We start from the raw sequence: 18,402 nt of genomic DNA on the forward strand, positions 1-18,402 counted from the left end.
CCTTTGCAAAAAAAAAAAAAAAAAAAACTACAATGAGGTTATCACCTCACACCAGTTAGAATGAGCATAATCAGAAAATCTACAAACAACAAATGTTGGAGAGGTTGTGGAGAAAAGGGAACCCTCTTGCATTGTTGGTGGGAATGTACATTTATACAGCCATGATGTAGAACAGTATGGAGGTTCCTTAAAGAACTAAGAATAGAATTACCGTATGACCCAGCAATCCCACTACTGGGCATATACCCAGAGAAACCAATAATTCGAAAAGACACATGCACCCCAATGTTCTTTACAGCACTATTTACAATAGCCAGGTCACGGAAGCAACCTAAATTCCCATCGACAGATGAATTGATAAAGAAGATGTGGTACATATATACAATGGAATATTACTCAGCCATAAAAAGGAACAAATTGGGTCATTTGTAGAGATGTGGATGGAACTACAGACTGTCATACAGAGTGAAGTAAGTCAGAAAGAGAAAAACAAATATCGTATATTAATGCATACATATGGAACCTAGAAAAATGGTACAGATGAACCAGTTTGCAAGGCAGAAACAGAGACACAGATGTAGAGAACAAATGTATGGACACCAAGGGGGGAAAGTGGGGGTTGGGGCAGGGGTGGGATGAACTGGGAGATTGGGATTGACATGTATACACTAATATGTATAAAATGGGTAACTAATAAGAAACTGCTGTTTAAAAAAAGAAAAGAAAAGAAAGTTCAACAATTCAAAAAATAAAAATAGAAAGCCTAAGGAAGGAAAGTAACTTCAGAAAAAATTGCTACAAACTTTTAAAAAATAAATGAAAATAGGTCTGTGTCTTTATTCCTGTCTTCTTAAATTCCAAACCTACTAGAGAATGGACTTGAAGTTATGGGGAAGGGGAAAGGTAAGCTGTGACAAAGCGAGAGAGAGGCATGGACATAATAAATAAATAAATAAATAAAAATAAATGAAAATAAATTTTTAAAATTCTTTCTCACAGCCCCTTTATTTAATTGCCTATTATACAAAAAGATCTGATTTCAGTGGACAGCAGGTAAAAACATGTAAATATGAACATTTGTGATTTGACATTACTTACAAAGTATTTTCATAAAATATATTAATTTAAACATTTTTGAAAATTTTTGGCATGCCATTAACAACTGTTTTATTGCAAGATATTATCCTATACCTACATGCACATTTTAGCACATTGTTAAGTTAGAGATCTTGGCAATTACTAAAAAATGAAGCATTTCACACTTCTAAGCACTGTATTTTTTCTCAAAATTAATACTTCAGTTAGTCTGAAATTGCCCTGTTTTGATCCCTACTTCTGATTAATCATGCCTGCTACCTCCAAAACCCTATCTCTCAGAGTCCCAAACTGGCACATTGAGACCAGAAAGATTTGTTAGAGTCAGATTAGAAGGGCTTTTGAATGCTAAATGGAGAATTTGGAAATTTTTTTCCATAGGCAGTAGGTATCTATTAACTTTTTGTTCAGAGAAACATGATCAAAGTGATATTTTCTGATATTTCATGTGAGTACATAGAAGTCAAAGGGAGCACTTAAAAAATATATGAACCATATTCCAGCAGATTTGAATCAAATAGGTGAGTGTTGGATGAAATAAAAAGTAATGCATGGGGAGAAACATAAAAGAAACACAAAAATATTTGGTGATTAAGTGTAAGTAAGGGTTAAGAAAAATTCAGTGCTGCTTAAAAGAAACCAGAAAAAGATAAAATTCGTCTGGTTTGTTGGTTTGATTTATGGTATGTTTATTTATTGATGCTTTTTTTTTTAATGCCATTGGGGTGGATGTGGTATAAGGGTCGATTTTAAACATGTTTATTTTTATGTGAAAATAAAATCCAAATAAAGGGAATAGAGTTTGTTTTTTTTTAGTAGAATGATCCTCTGAAGACAAATAATAGTTGGAGATATAAATGTGGGACTCTTCAGCTTATAGTTAACTGATGCCATGAGCAAAGAAATATCTATGAGAGGTAGGGAGAAAAAGAGGTAGAAAGGGAGAAAGATGGAAAGAGAAAGAGAGATGGAAAGAAGTGGGAAGGATTAAGAACCAGCATTCATCAGGAATTGCTCACACATAAAATGTTGGAAGAGAATTCAGAGCCAATAGAACTGACGAAGCAGTGCTTCAGAGTGGGAAAAAGAGAAAACAGCTCATCTGATGTATAGAAACAAGAGAAGAGTTTAAAAGGCGGAGTGTGTGTTCAACAACGTCAAATACCTCATTATAGTGTATGGTAAGGTAAATGGAGAAGTACTCATTACATATGGCAAATATATCATGCATAGAACTCAAAGGCAGAAGAGAGGTTTCAGAGGAAATTTAGTAATGTTGGTTCTCAGAAGATGAGGCTGGTTCTAGATGACTCAGTCAAGATGCTGAAAAATAGGAGAGAAAAAGAATGACAAATAAAACAGGAGATAATATGTATATGTAATATCTTTCATTTAAATAAGGCTGGCAATAGTTGAAGCACTATGCTAAGTGTTATCTCTAAACAGAAATATATGATCCAGGGAAATTATCCCTAACTGGAGATTAATGAAATGAGACTTTACGAGGTTAAATAATTTGCCTTAACCCAAATGTATAGTAAATGTTGGATCTGTTTTCAAATTCAGTTTGAACTAATAATATCAGTAAGTTTATGTATAAGAATTTGTTCTCTCCAAGAGAAATTATCTGTTTAGGCTTGTAAGTAGCAGAAAGGCAGTCTGTAAGGAAATGATAATCTCTCCTGGCGGGAGATCTTTTTTGGAGCACAGGCTCCGGCCGCGCAGGCTCTGGCCGCGCAGGCTCTGGCCGCGCAGGCTCAGCGGCCATGGCTCACGGGCCCAGCCGCTCCGCGGCATGGGGATCATCCCAGACCAGGGCACGAACCCGTGTCCCCTGCATCGGCAGGTGGACTCTCAACCACTGCACCACCAGGGAAGCCCCTGGAGGCAGATCTTTAAAGATCATTATCTTGGAAGAGACAAGAAAGATTCTAACAGGCGAGTTATGTAAAGCAAAAGAAAGGTATAGAGTTGTATTTAACCATGGAGTTCAGACTTGATCACTCTCTTTTATCTATAAAGTTTAACATTTCTAAAATGTGGGAAGTTAGAATGGGTTAGTCTACTGAGAAAATGAGGAAGACTCATTATGGGGTTGACTTTGTAAGGAAATCGAAAGAGAGAATCAAAAGCTTTGGAGCACAAATGAAATAACATTGAACTTATTTGGACCAAATTTGCATGGTTTTCTCTAGAAACAGTGCCACCAGCCAAAAAGAAAGTTGACTGAGAAAATAATAATTTGAATTTAGAAATTAATAAAGCAAATCTTGGGGAAGGCTACTGCTAGTGATAGTGGGGTAGCTTTGCCCTACTACATTTAGACTGTTCACCAGGAATAAATTCTCTACCACAGACCTCAGCATCAGAGGCTAGGAAAAAGCAGGGTAAAGGGACCTTGAATTGCAACTATTATTATCCAAGAAGAGGGAGGGGAAGAGTATAGATTTCTATTGTAAGTAGTAGTTTTCCTCATACATGAACCACTAGTTGCCGATAGTTGCTCTTGAAGACTGATCTGAAAGGGCTGAAAATGTAGATCAGTGTAAGAAGGTTGTCAGAGAGTCAGTCAATTTTCATTGAAAGAATCAATGATGAGGTGACAAGACTAGAAAGGGTAGCATTTAAATGTCCCAAAACTATTGATAGGGCCAAGATCATGTAAGAGACTGTGAAAAACAAAACATGGGATGTATAGTTGTTATTAGTTTTGGTGACTTAAAATTTGTTATCATGCCACTCTGAATTTATCAAAATGATAATGTCATTAAACAATAAGCATGCTAAGTTATCCTATTGAGGGTTTCTTGAGAACATTAATAAAATTTATTTTGTTCTATAAGTTTCTTATTTTAATCAACTTAGCTATCAGCACAAAAGAAAAAGTCCCTTGCTTTTTTAGGTACAACTATCTACTTATGTCCATATTCCTCTTATGATAGTAATTGTGTTATTAAAATATAAAATATTTCATCTAAATTCATATATTTAAAAAAGATCATGTAAACTAATCTTACTGTAGATACAAAGTTCTAAATGTATGCCTTGATATTTTTGAAAAAGCTCCTACTAATAAAGTATATTTAGTGATTATATTCTGCTTGAAATTATAGTTTTTAAAATTATATTCAAAATAGTGATATCATACGAGGTCATAGCCACATCATTTTGGACATTTCAACCTATATCTATAAAAGAAAGTCCTATCTAATATAATGAGACATTCTTTTTTACTAGAGAACAGCCACATGCAAACTCTAAAAATGTCAAATCTCATATACTTAGCACCTCCTATTTAGGAGGTGTTTGAAATCAAAAACAAAGTTCCATTTTGTCTTGCAAACCTAAGATTGCTAAATTAACACTATACAAACAATGACATTCTTTTTTATGATAAGGAAATAATCAGTGACTTAGTGGTTCTTTCAAATTTCCATTTGGAGTATAAATATTTTCTCCTAAAGATGTCTTTTCAATTACACACCATTGAGAAGAGATATAAGGGGAAATCTCAGCCAAGTGTGGGTGAATTGCTTAAACCTTGCATTAATTACTGACTATTAAGCAGTTCTTATTTGAATGCATATGATCCCTGTAACCACAGGCTACATTTTCTCTGTCTCCTATCAGCAGTTGCAGCATCCAGCGATCAAAGCCAGATTCCTATAATTGCTGTGTCTGTGACAGTGGGAGTCATTTTGTTGGCAGTGGTTATTGGCTTCCTCCTCAGTGGAAGGTAAGACAGGAAGCTATGCTTCTGAACTTTTGCAGCTGATCTCTTCCTTACCTTGATCTGACCATTTGGCTATTAAGCACATCGTGAAACAAATGAGGCGAGCAATATATCAGTAGATAACCTGTATGTAGGATGTATTTCTCAAGCCTTACCTTGTCCATGTTAGTGCTAACTTTTAAGCGCACAATTCCTCTTTTCCAGGTATACTCGCTACACAAGAATAGTATTAACTTGTTATTATTTATTATGTCGTTAATATAACCATATCTTTTTCTGATATAGTTTGTTTTAACATGAATTTTATTTTTCCTCTCAAAAGTATTGACGTATCCTCTCAAAAGCTTCAATTTTAGTGTTTGGGAAGGCCTGTGTCTGTGTCTGATATTTTAGAAGAATAAAACTAATAATTCTAGTTAGCCAGAGTTCTACCTAACAGGGTGATGGATACAAAGCAGACACACCTGTAAACAAGCATTTTGACAAATAACCACCCTTTTTTTATGGTTGCATTTATTTTCAGCTTCTGAATGATTTCAACCTGAATACATCAATCATAGTGTATACTGATTTAAAGTGAATTTTATTGAATGTTATATCAATAGATACATTAATATGTATTACCTATCTACATTTTTCATTTTGAACAAAAATAAAAGAGGTAGAGCCCCAGCAAGAGCTTATGTAGAAGGTATCTCCTGACATTGAGCTGAGCATAATAAACCTTCCTAAAAAAATAAACAAATAAGAGCATGAGTGTGTTCTATTCCTACAACAAATGTATTTTCATTTTTCATCCAGGCCACTGTTAGAAGGGATATTCCATAATGAGAGCTGTCCATTTGAAAATGTTTTGGTGTTAGACTATTATAGAAAATCTCATGAAAATCTTCATGAAGATATTTAAACCTGCATAAATACACAAAAATATACTATAAGGTCCAAAAAAAGTCATGAAATCAATATTCATATTGATTTTGTACTGTTTTACTCATTTACTTTTGACTCTTCAGCACCTATTCAACTCATAAATATATAGAATTAGACATTTTCAATATACTGCATATTGTATTCTGAAAAGATTTATGACTACATCCTTAAATTACGGTAGTGACATTTTATTTTAATAAAACACTGTTACTTCCTTTGAACATCCTTTCTCTTTTCTGAAAATTCCCTTTCTTCTAGTTCTTGTTCATTTGAGTGTTGAAAGTTTTCCTAAGAAATCATTGCTTACTTTTAATGTTAGAATAGCAGTGACACATTTTTAGAATTGCTAAATTCTAAATTCTTCCCACAAACTGGGAAGCAGTTTGTGTTCTGTTGAGGACAGCCAGCCCTCCCCAGTCAGAGGCTGGCTAGCTCGTGCCCCACTGATCTGTTCCCTCTGAAGTCACTTTGGGAGAATGCTCTACCATTGTCTCTGCTTTCTGGAAGATAAGCTAATTCCACCAGTCTTGTCATAAAAACTTTGCTCAGGTTTCGATCAAGTAAGATAATTGAATTGAGTGAATTGTAACTACTAAGAAAACTACCACGAGATAATGTGTCTTTTCTACCCCAGAAGGGTGGATAACTATGATACATTTGCAAAGCTGGTTTGTAATATCATGATTTACTTCTGAGAAATGGTTGGCCTCTTCCTTTCCAATAAATCTGGAAGCGTTAGTTATATTTAGGAGCATGGGGATCATTAGAAGATATTATTTGTTGAGTCTACTGAATAAAAATGGAGGAAAGAGCAGATGTCTAAAGGCCAATAAATTTGTGTTTGAAGGTTTATTAAAGAACAAATAAAATATAGGAAGTATTTTATTGTAGACTTAGCACACTTTATCTGTTTAACCTAAGTATTGTTAATGTGAATTTACTGATGACATTCAGCTAAGGATTCTCGCTTACCTATATATGAATCAGCCCCTGCCTCCCCCCATTTTTTCCCTAATGCATACAAAATTGGCTTAAAAGCAATTCACTTCGTTACATCTGCAGCATTAGACAAAGTGAGAGAAGGTTCAATCTACCTCCTATTTGGTAGCTGAAGGAGAGTATAGCTTTAGCACACACATACACACACACACACACACACACACACACACACACACACATGAATTCCTATCTATCTGAAAATACCATAGAAGAATAACTAAATTTTAGTATATAGAAATGTTTAGTATATTTCTCAGTTAAATAAAAATGACATCTATACCCAAAAGGCAAAGCTTAATTTTCAGCATAACTAAACCCAAGACATGGTAAGATAATTTTGGATCTACTGTCTTACGGAAGTATATTACTTTTTAAAAATAGCAATACCTTACAAATTGTGCATTGCTTATTCACTTTAATTTTTTTCTTAATTACACAGACTGTGATGCTGAGACTAGGAATTTGCAATTTAAAGGAAAATACACTTTACTAAAAATCAATTTGAGATTTATAATTTTTTTACCAGCAAATTCTTTGCACCAAACTTTTACTTCATTTTGTTGAATGCACATTCTTGAATTTCAAGGGCATTTGTCTTATGATAGAAATATATTTGGCCAAACAAAGAAAAGTTTGGACCAAATAGAAAAGAGCTGGCAAAGTGGTAGATTTTAATCCAATCAATAATCACATTAAATGTGAATAATCTAAATATACCAATTAAAAAGAGACTGTCAGTTTAAATAAAAAGGCAAAACCCAGCTAGATGCTGCCTACAGACAAAGATGACGGTGAAGTTGTAAATGGGGTGTGCATATTTGGGGTTTTAGGGGTTATTGATTTGGGTGGTAGTTGTACAAAGTATTTCCTTTGTAATTGCTTGTTAAACTCCATTTTATATACTTGATATGTATATTCCCAATAAATAAATAAAGTTAACTGGCAATCAAAAGAAAAAAAAGAAATATATTTGGCCATTTTATTTTACTTTTCATAAACAGGTTATTTTATGTTTGTATTATATAAACATACTTATTCAAAAGCTAAATGATATGATTCTAGAAAGGCTTTTCCTATCTCATTCAAGGCAATGAACTTCGCAATTTTTGTTGGGACTAAGAAAATTGAACCTATCTCTTAGTACATAGAGTATACTGATTAACTAAGTAAAGTTTTGTCAAATAAAAGAAAAACTGAATGAAGAGATGTGGACAAAGCCTAACACAAATTTGGGAGTTATCTTTAAGCAATAGCAAATTATTGAAAAAAAGGCTTTTCTAGGAATGTTCTAAGGACACTGAATTATATATATTTCTGCCTCTTCACTGTGCTAAAATATGATTGATAAACACACAAAAACATAATAACTTAGACTCCACTCTCACTTTGAACTTACTCTCTTATATCACCTTTTAACCTCTTGAATATATTATAAACCAGATATTTGCTCTTACGTAAAATGCCTTTTAATTACAAATAATTTAACTCAGTGGTGATATAAACTTAATTCTGATATATTGCAAATATATTACTATCCTCTGTATGTGATATTCATTGACAATTTATATCATCATTTGGGCTCAGAAGCAGCTATGTATTGAAAGTTTGTATTCACTGGCAATTTGAATTTTTATTCAGACCAAAGGAAAAATATCAGGAATATAACACATTGAATACTATGAGATAATCTATTTCAAAGAAAGCAATAAACTTTTTTATTCTAAAATACATTGAAAATGAAAAATAAATTAAATATAGAGACTTTCTAATCTTTTTAGGCTAAAATTGATTATGCAGAAACCTCTTGGAGTCTTCTTACCTAGATACAGTTAAAATAAAATAGACAAGTATCGATCCTGAAGGGAGAAAGTTCTATTTAAAAAATGACAAAGAATTGTAACATCTTAGGATTCTATCAGTTTTAGAAATCATGTGACCATCTTGTTTAAAGGTGCTAAATATTCCGTAGAGCATTTTCTGCAGGTTTCAGACTATCCTTTTTACTTTCTTTTCTATTACTTGTAAGTGGTGTTTTCATGGGACTACAAAATAATTGACTTGTTCTCAGCAAACTATGAGCTAATTACCCTGGGCTGAATATAAATTAAACCTCCTAATATGCACAGCATGTTGTAATTGTTTTTGTTTTTTTGTAATTGTTTTTTAATTTTTCATCAGTAATGACACTGCACATTGATAACTTTCTTATTATAACCTAATTTTGTGAGGTTGTCTCTTATATATAGATTTTATAGATATAAATTGTTTAATCAGTCTTTCAACCAATGATGTCATCTCCACACTCTTTTAGTTATATGTTTGAGAAAGTCTTCTACTTTGACCTTCTCTTTTTCTTTCCTTTGAAGACAATCATTGATACTATTAGATTGACTTTTTTTCTGTGTCCCTATCTTAAACTTGGGACCTCATTCTGAAAATTGACTACTGGACACTTTCTTAGTCTGATATAAAGCTTAAATTAACAGGATTTAGTTGTATAGGAAAACATCTTTCAGTGTACAGAAACTATTTCTTTGAAACTTGCTCAATATAGACACCCTGGGATAAAAGAATATATTTTAATACTTTGTCTCTTTTATTACTTATGAACTTAATTAAATCTTAAGAAAATTTCAGAGCTTTGCTTTTTTATTTCAATTAATTCCACATGTACACTGAGAGGTTAAAGATACACACGTGTTACACACATGCATGCCCACACTTATGTGTACTTATCTTTCATATAAACACAAAAAAGGTAAAGCTGTTTGCCAATTTTAAAATTGGAAAACAGGGCTTCCCTGGTGGCGCAGTGGTTGGGAGTCCGCCTGCCGATACAGGGGACACGGGTTCGTGCCCCGGTCGGGGAAGATCCCACATGCCGCGGAGCGGCTGGGCCCGTGAGCCATGGCCGCTAAGCCTGCGCGTCCAGAGCCTGTGCTCCGCAACTGGAGAAGCCACAACAGTGAGAGACCCGCGTACCGCAAAAAAAAAACAAAAAAACAAAAATAAAATTGGAAAACAAACCCAAAAAAACTTATAGCTCCTGAAGGGGCAGAAGGAATCCTTCAAGATGCTTAGTCTTGGATATGATTCTAAGGCTATTAATATGTGACTTTATTTCTGTGATGTTCCTGATATGATAAATTTAGTCTAAGGAGTGGTTTAATGCCTATAAAAAGGATTAACTATTTTCTAGGCAAAAAAAATCTTCCCTTGCTTGTTCTGATCATGTTCAAATACTGTGGTTAGACATGCTAAATCCTGTTTCCCTTTGTCTTTCATTAAACAATTGAAATTCAATTGATTTGAAATGTCAAATCATTTCCTGAGGAAAAAATTCTTCAGAAATCAGTTAATACTGTACTTGGAGGCTAAGTACAAATTTATGTTACTCAGACCATGTCAGAAATTTAGGGGAAAAAATAGATTTATGAAAACACTGCTTTTGGGGTTTTTTGTTACTTAAAAATAATATTAAATTTTAGCCTTTTGTAATTTTTTCAAGTCTCTTAAAGTCTAACATGTTGTAAATGACACACTCTTCCCAATTATCCATTACAAACATATATCAAGCATTTATTGCACATAAAACACCAAGAAAAGTCCCAAGCATTTAAAATAAAAAGGCAACATCCTTTTTTCAAAGTGTTTCCAAGTTAAATTAGTAGTCTGATAAATGGACAGAATTTCATAAACAGAATTACAACAGCTGGGGTTAAGTAAAAGAGTTTAAGTTGGAATCATTTCCTTCATGATAACTTTTTTCCTTCGGACCAAAATGATGGTATGATTCATTAATTCAAGAAATATTTGACTTCTTATTAAATGCCTGCCACAGTTCTTATGTTAGGGAAAACAATAGCTTGATAGTAAAATATGCTGGACTTAGAAACTTTTCTTCAAGCTCATTTGGAGCCAACTAAAATAATTGTACAGGCATCTTGAATGTAATTATTTAATTCAGACAAATGCCAGAGCTCTGCCCACATTTGATATCAAAGAATAATAGCTTCCAAAGTGAATGATTTTTAAAGGCTATGTAGCATTCTAAAACCATCAGAGAAGCATCTTTGCCTAACAGAAGTAACACAATAATAATATTGATGATAATAAGTTTAATATTGTTTAGCATGAATTACATACTACCTACTACTAGGCACTGTTCCAAGGACTTTACATGTAATATTTTACAACGCTATGTCTCAGTATCAGCTCTATATCCAATTTATACTTCATAAAAGTTATCTTCTTGATGTTTCTTGAATCTTGTAAAAATAGTCCAGCTGTAAGGCTTTTGCATTGGCTCTTCATCCTGTCTAAAACTCTTTTGACCCAGAGAACAACATGGTTTCCTCCTTCTTTCTTTGCTCAATCTAATTCTCTCAATTGAGCTGACTAAAATGATGACCCATTATTCCTTCCTCTGCACATCAGGTATCCCTTACCCTGGCTTGTCTCTTATAATACTCATTGCCATTATAATATGTATATCTTATATATATTATAATATATTCGGTGGGCCAAAAGTTTCGTTCGTTTTTTTTCCCATAAGATGGCTCTAGTAACACTTAGCTGTCTTTAAGTTCATTCAAAACAATTTTGTTAGATTGTATGTTACAGCTGTCAGATCAGCATGCATTTAAAAAAAAGACATCAAAATTGGTGAATTTTTGTGTAGCCATTTTAATATTGAAGATGGAAGAAAAAAGCAACATTTTTGGCATATTATGCTTTATTACTTCAAGAAAGGTAAAAACGCAACTGAAATGCACAAAAAGATTTGTGCAGTGTAGGAGAAGGTGCTGTGACTGATCGAATGTGTCAAAAGTGGTTTGCAAAGTTTTGTTCTGGAGATTTCTCGCTGGACGATGCTCCACTGTCGGCTAGACAAGTTAAAGTTAATAGTGATCACATCTAAACAGTCATTGGGAACAATCAATGTTATACCATGAGGGAGATAGCCAATATACTCAAACTATCCAAGTCAAGCATTGAAAATCATTTGCACCATCTTGGTTATACGAATTGCTTTGATGTTTGTGTTCCACATAGGTTAAGCGAAAAAGACCTTCTTGACCACATTTCCACATGCGATTCTCTACTGAAATGTAATGAAAACATTCTGTTTTTAAAACAAATAGTGACAGGCGATGAAAAGTGGATACTGTACAGCAGTGTGGAATGGAGGGACGAGATCATGGGGCAAGTGAAATGAACCACCACCAACCACACCAGAGACCAAGGCTGGTCTTCATCCAAAGAAGGTGATGCTGTGTATATGATGACATTGGAAGGGAGTCCTCTATTATGAGCTCCTTCCAGAAAACCAAACAATTAATTCCAACAAGTACTGCTCCCAATTAGACCAACTGAAAGTGGAACTCGACGAAAAGTGTCCAGAATTAGTCAACAGAAAATGCATAATCTTCCATCAGGATAAGGCAAGACCACATATTTCCTTGATGACCAGGCAAAAACTGTTACAGCTTGGCTGGGAAGTTCTGATTCATCTGCCATATTCACCAGACATTACACCTTCCGATTTCCACTTATTTCAGTCTTTACAAAATTCTCTTAATAGAAAAAAATTTAATTCTCTAGAAGACTCTAAAAGGCACCTGGAACAGTTCTTTGCTCAAAAAGATAAAAAGTTTTGGGAAGATGGAATTATGAAGTTGCCTGAAAAATGGCAGAAGGTAGTGGAACAAAAGGCTGAATACAGTGTTCAATAAAGTTCTTGGAGAAAGTGATAAATGTGTCTTTTATTTTTGCTTAAAAACCAAAGGCACTTTTTGGCCCACCCAATATATATATTTCTTCTGTTGACTTTTTGTCTGTCTCCCATACTAGATTATAAGCTCTAAAATGATAGGGATTTTAATCTGTGGGTTCCTGCCCCTTAGAACACTGTCTAGAACATAGATTATATTATATAGTCAGTTAGTGAGGGCCTGGGTCTTGAGCACAGCTCTAACTTTAAGGCATTTGCTCTTCACTATATAACTTCCCCATGACTTATATTATTCAACTATATGATTTTGGTGAAATTCTGATCTCTTATATGTAAAGCCACTGAATATTTACTACTAAAGATAATAGTATTAACATTTAAGAACCTTCCAAACTGCTATGAATAAAATAACTCTTTAATTTCTAAGTCAACAATACCTTAACACTGAAGTAAATTAAGGAATATATTGGGTTATAGTGACTTTTCCCTCTATTCTACACTTGGCAATTATACCTGGTAAATCATATCGATTCTAGAATCACACATATCAAATGTCACCAACCCCATGACCATTCCTGATTTTGTGAAAGCTAGTTAATATCACTTTTTTTCCCTCAAAAATTGTTTTTCCCAATTGAAATGATTTTAGCTCATCATTTTATTTGTGTCTCCCCTGATAGATATGATTCATGTTGAACACAGATTCTAGTGTAGTTTCTCAATAAATGTCCAATGACTGGATGACTGGAAGAGTGAAGCTGGAGTTGGAGACTATTGAAAACATGCTTCGAACTAGCTTTCCAGCATTATCACTATGTGTTTTTGACCTGGATTCCTTTGGTTGCATATGACAGAAGGCAAATTCAAAGTGGTTTTATCCAAAAGATAATTGTAGATCATATAGATGAAAAATTCCAGAGATTTTTTAAAAATCCAAAGTACAGGCACTTAATAGATCCAAATGGTAAAATATTCTCTGCTATGCAATTGGAGACACATGATTCAAGAATGCTCTGGCACAAATATGGTGTTTAAAGGCACTGATCAAAATGAAGCTATTTGGGTAGAGCCCTGGGGCTCTGATATGTATTGAGAGATAGAGTGAAGGAGGAAGATCCAGCCAAAGGAGACTGAGAAGGAGTGGTCCATAAAGTAGCAGGAGACCAGACAATTGTTGAAGCAGAAGCAGAAATTGTCATCATCTTGAATCCAGCCCCTACTTTAGAGCTTTTGACCCTTCACTCTCACAGGTGGCACATGACCTGACAGGAACCTAATACACAGCCCCACAGAGTAAACCAATCAGTAACACTGAGACCTTAACTAAGAAGAGTATGGGGAACGTATACTGCATGGCAGTACAGTTACAGTTCATGCCTGAACCTGAGGTAGGGTCAGTCTCAGACAACGCACATGAACTAAGAATGAAGAAAGAAGATCTCACGTGGTTTCTTTTTTCATATCCTCTATTTCATCTCTCAATATTTAAACCTCACCCACATGTCAAAACCCACATCAACTGTTCTATCATAAAAACATACTCAGTTCCTTTAGCTGAAGTATTCTCCCCTTCCACTTAAGTCTCAGAACAATATACCAGTATTTCTCATGGAATATAACACTTTCAACCACAAATTATAGTAAATATGTTTTCTTTTCTGCCCTCCAGTAAGTATATAGAGGATAAAGACTTCTTTGGCTCTCCCACATAACCTAATTGAATGAATACCTCATAAATTATTGAATTAAAGATAAATTGAGCATCAATCTCTATTTGAAGTGCTTTGTCTCATTTTTCCCATTAATGTTGATAGTTTGGAAAATGAAAAATGTTAGTAACTCTGACATAAGCACAATAAAATACCTAACCCGTAAATGTGCTTTCTTCCTGAAAAATGGAACTTTTTGTGCCATCAGCAAAATAAATGCAATGATATCAAAAAAGTATTGTATAGGAGATAAGAAATCTTCACTAGCTTATATTATTTATTTGACATCTGGGCATCCTAATGCCAGTGTGGTGATGCACGTGGTGATATCAATCAGTATTCACTTTTATAAATGATAATGTACATTAACGTAACTGTATTTCCCTCTCAATCGTTTCAAGTTATGGTCAGCATGGATAGTTGATATATTTGGCACCTTTAACAACTAGGATTATGTACTTTCAGACTTGATAAGTTTTGATAAGGATAAATATTACATAAAAATATTTTAATCAAATACTATTTTATTTTAAAATAATGATAGATAAATATTTGTAATCACACATGCAATCGCTGATTTTAGAAAAGAGATCATTAAAAACAAATCCCAGTGGTTTAATGATTAGCAATAGATGTGATTTTATAAAACTGTAATAAATCCAGGCATGTGTACTGATTTAATATCTGAGAGTTATCCCTTCTATTTTCTCATGATTACGTGCATTTTTCTTCAGAATCTGAATCAAAGATAATTAGAGAGCAGATGATAATTTATTAATAACATACAAATGGGGATCAGGGCAGAGTAGTGCCAGAAAGACTAGGGGCATAGCAACAACTAATTGCCCACTGTGGGAAATAAATCGTCCTAGGAAACTGAACCCAAGAGGGTTACTGGCTCAATTGCTCAACATTATTGAACATCCCACCTGCGACTTCTCACAGATCAAACATGTAAACATCACTGCAACTCTCAGGAAGTTATATTGAGGCAAACATTTGGAAGCAAAAACTCTATTTATGGTACTGGAAGCAAGTTAATGTCATTGTTTTGCAAAGAAGAAAATTATTTTAGCAAAGAATCTGGAGACTTTCAGATTTTAAGTACTGTGAAACACAGGACAGGTCAAAAGCCTAACCACAAGAGCTGAATACACTTTTTATTTGAAGCTCCATTTGCCTGAAGCTCCATTTCTTTTAGAATGTGATCCCCACCTGAAAGAGAGAGCATGCTGGCATTCCAGTAGACTCTGGGCTCTGGCAGGAAACTCTCCTAGTTTCTGGGAACCTTACCACGTCTCTCAGAGCCCACAATAGCACAGGCTTTCATAGGGGCCTGATAGCCAGCTCTACAGAGAAAATCAATAGCACTGCCCTATGCCAAAAGGTGGACCATCTATTCAACAAAAAATCAGTCAATTTCCTGAGGCATGTCTAGGAATGTAATTATTGCTGAGAAATGAAGCAAATGAACAATAAAATGTTCCAAATGATTTTAAACGCCAGGTAAAAGCCACATTTTTCAAGACCTGTGCTCTTTTTTTTAAACTTGCGTGAACCTGGAAAGAAATAAATGTCTCTAATGGATTAGCAACTCGGACTCAAACAGCTGAACTCTTTATTATACCATGTGGAAGTATTGACTTGAGATATGTCTGATGGCTGTGATAGCTATAGTGCTACAAAACATACTATATCCCAATTATCTTGCTTACCAAATTCTTTTACTATCTCTCACCCATTGCTTCTTTCTTACTGCCCTGACTTTCTAATCTCACAGAAAAATGACATACTTTTCTGTATCAGATCTTTGGCACACATTTGCTGTCAATAGTCTACAGGCATTATCCACTCTCTTGAGCCATCAGTATTGCGGGTAATGATGTTAGTGAGTTTTAATTATTATTTTATGTTTAATTATATGTTTTTAATTGTTATTTATAAAGACTTATCATCCTGTTCTTGTGGTCTGGCACTGGTTTGCTTATCTCCTTGACGGTCATGAGTTCTCTTGATTCAGGGTCAATTGAAAGGCAAGACAGATGCTTGGGGGCTTATTGTAGGTGCTTTTGTTTTTGTTTTTGCTTCCTCTCTACGCTACCACTTTCATCCTGAGTAGCAAAATATCATCAAGTTGGCAAGTTGAGACCTCTTTGTGGTGATTAGTAGAGGAAAGCTTCTTTGTTTCTTAGGTTTTCTTAGGCCCTTCTTAGACCAATGGCATAACTCCTCTTCAGGGTCCCTCCAGACAGAATATTCCATAGGATTCAAATATTCTCATGTATCTCACAAACACTGCTTCTCCACCTCCAAGAGCCCTCCATGCTTCTGATATTGAGAAATCCTAGTGCTGCTTTCACATTCCTATGCCTATTTCATTTGATTTTCCTGAAGCAAATTTAATAGACATTGGTTTGAACTGATTCTATTCATTGATGATGTACACATTTGCCAACATTTAAAAAAAACTCTACCAGGCTTCCCTGGTGGCGCAGTGGTTGAGAGTCCGCCTGCCGATGCAGGGGACACGGGTTTGTGCCCCGGTCATGGAAGATCCCACATGCCACGGAGCAGCTGGGCCCGTGAGCCATGGCCACTGAGCCTGCGCGTCCAGAGCCTGTGCTCTGCAACAGGAGAGGCCACAACAGTGAGAGGCCCATGTACCAAAAAAAAAAAAAAAAAAGTAAGAATATAAGATTAAGTGAAATATTTTCTATGTTAATATTAATTTTTCCTAGATATACTGGAATTTACCACCAATCCTCACTGATGAAGTTGTTTGTGAGATCTCCATATGTGCCAGCAACACAGTGCTACATTTTAAGGATACTAAGTTCAGCATAAGTATTTAATCAGTAGATACTAAATTTGTAGAATTATTCTGATTTTCTTTATTTGCTACAAGTAAAATTATCAGGAAAATGTCAATCTATAGGTCCAATCCTCCTCAAAAAGCTTTAAGATGAAATTTAGCTACCCAAATGACTAACTTCTATCTCATCATGCCAAAGATGATGTAAAATCTGTTATCATCAAATCAGCATGAATTCAATATTTACATGATAAGTGATATTGAGCATTGTTTATATACACAGTTTCATGAGACAAATATGATGAATCAGAATTCTATATTAGCATGACTTCGTATGTTTTCTAATACATAAGGACCTCTTGATTTATTTTGATGTTGATATCTGACTCTCTCTGACCTCCTGTTATTCTAGCTGTTTCAAATGTACTTATGATGCTCTTCTAAATTCACCTCTTCTCTAGTCATTTGGAATGTAAAGGGATAGGACAAACTGGGCCTTTCCTGGAGTCCTAAAGATTTGTAATTAATCATTCCAAACCTGTGCTAGTGAGTACTGTCGCTCACCAGCCCCAAAAGGGAAATAGCTATTTTGAATTCCAAGTTGATGTCTATTTTACCACCCAGTATCTTTCTACCCAAGCCCTGAGGCTTCTAAATCTTCATGCAGAAAATGGAAATAGGAAGTCCTTCTGTACATCTCAAATATCTGGTTGGAGCCAGTGCAGTTTGGCCTATTGGTTCTTATCATTTCCCCAAAGCAAGGGTGACTGGATCCTGCTCTTGCATCTCCAACACTTTGAAACCTCCCTCGCTCTAAAAGGACTCTTAAATAACCTAGCTTGGAAGTCTACTGGGGGTCATCTCAGTACAATATGTCCTAAAGTGAAACTCACTATCAATCCTGCGTCTATCTCTCCACACATTGCATTTTGTCTCCTTAGACCTCAAATATTCAACTTGCTGAACTATTTCAGCTATATCCTAAAATATCTCCAGAGATTAGATTAATGGCCATTTCCTTAGATGAACATCCTGATTTTTTGAGTTTATCAAGACCTCTTGCTGTCTGCCTTTCTTATACATTTCAGTTGATTTTTTGCATTGAATATTACATAGTTGGCACAGTTACAGTTATTGTCCTAATTTCTTACTAGCTGCTATTTCATTTATGTATGCATATTTAAATTTTATGATAAAAATTATGTAGAACATTCAAGACAAAATGTAGAAAAAAATTAGTCATAAATATCTACCAGAGGTAATCAATATTAATATTTTGCCATATATATTTAAAATATTTTATATATATATTTGAGTTCAACTAATATAGTTTTGTTTTCTGTTTTTCTTTGATTAACATTATAATGCAAAAATTTCCTCCGTAATTGGA

The 18,402-nt window shown here is 34.5% G+C and overlaps 1 protein-coding gene across 4 annotated transcripts in view; it reads left to right on the plus strand.

Moving 5' to 3' along the window:
• The window catches only part of EPHA5 (EPH receptor A5), a 314,725-nt gene that overhangs the window by 230,243 nt on the left and 66,080 nt on the right, over positions 1-18,402 (plus strand). For 2 of the 4 annotated variants that reach the window (XM_024768966.1, XM_024768968.1), the window contains exon 8: positions 4,726-4,831. In XM_024768966.1, coding sequence (XP_024624734.1) covers positions 4,726-4,831 — 106 coding nt within the window. The remainder of the gene's footprint in view (positions 1-4,725; positions 4,832-18,402) is intronic. The other 2 variants (XM_024768967.1, XM_024768970.1) reach the window with 1 other exon arrangement.

Source organism: Neophocaena asiaeorientalis, unplaced genomic scaffold (assembly GCF_003031525.2).
Source record: "Neophocaena asiaeorientalis asiaeorientalis breed wild unplaced genomic scaffold, Neophocaena_asiaeorientalis_V1.1 scaffold48, whole genome shotgun sequence".
Taxonomy (NCBI): domain Eukaryota; kingdom Metazoa; phylum Chordata; class Mammalia; order Artiodactyla; family Phocoenidae; genus Neophocaena; species Neophocaena asiaeorientalis.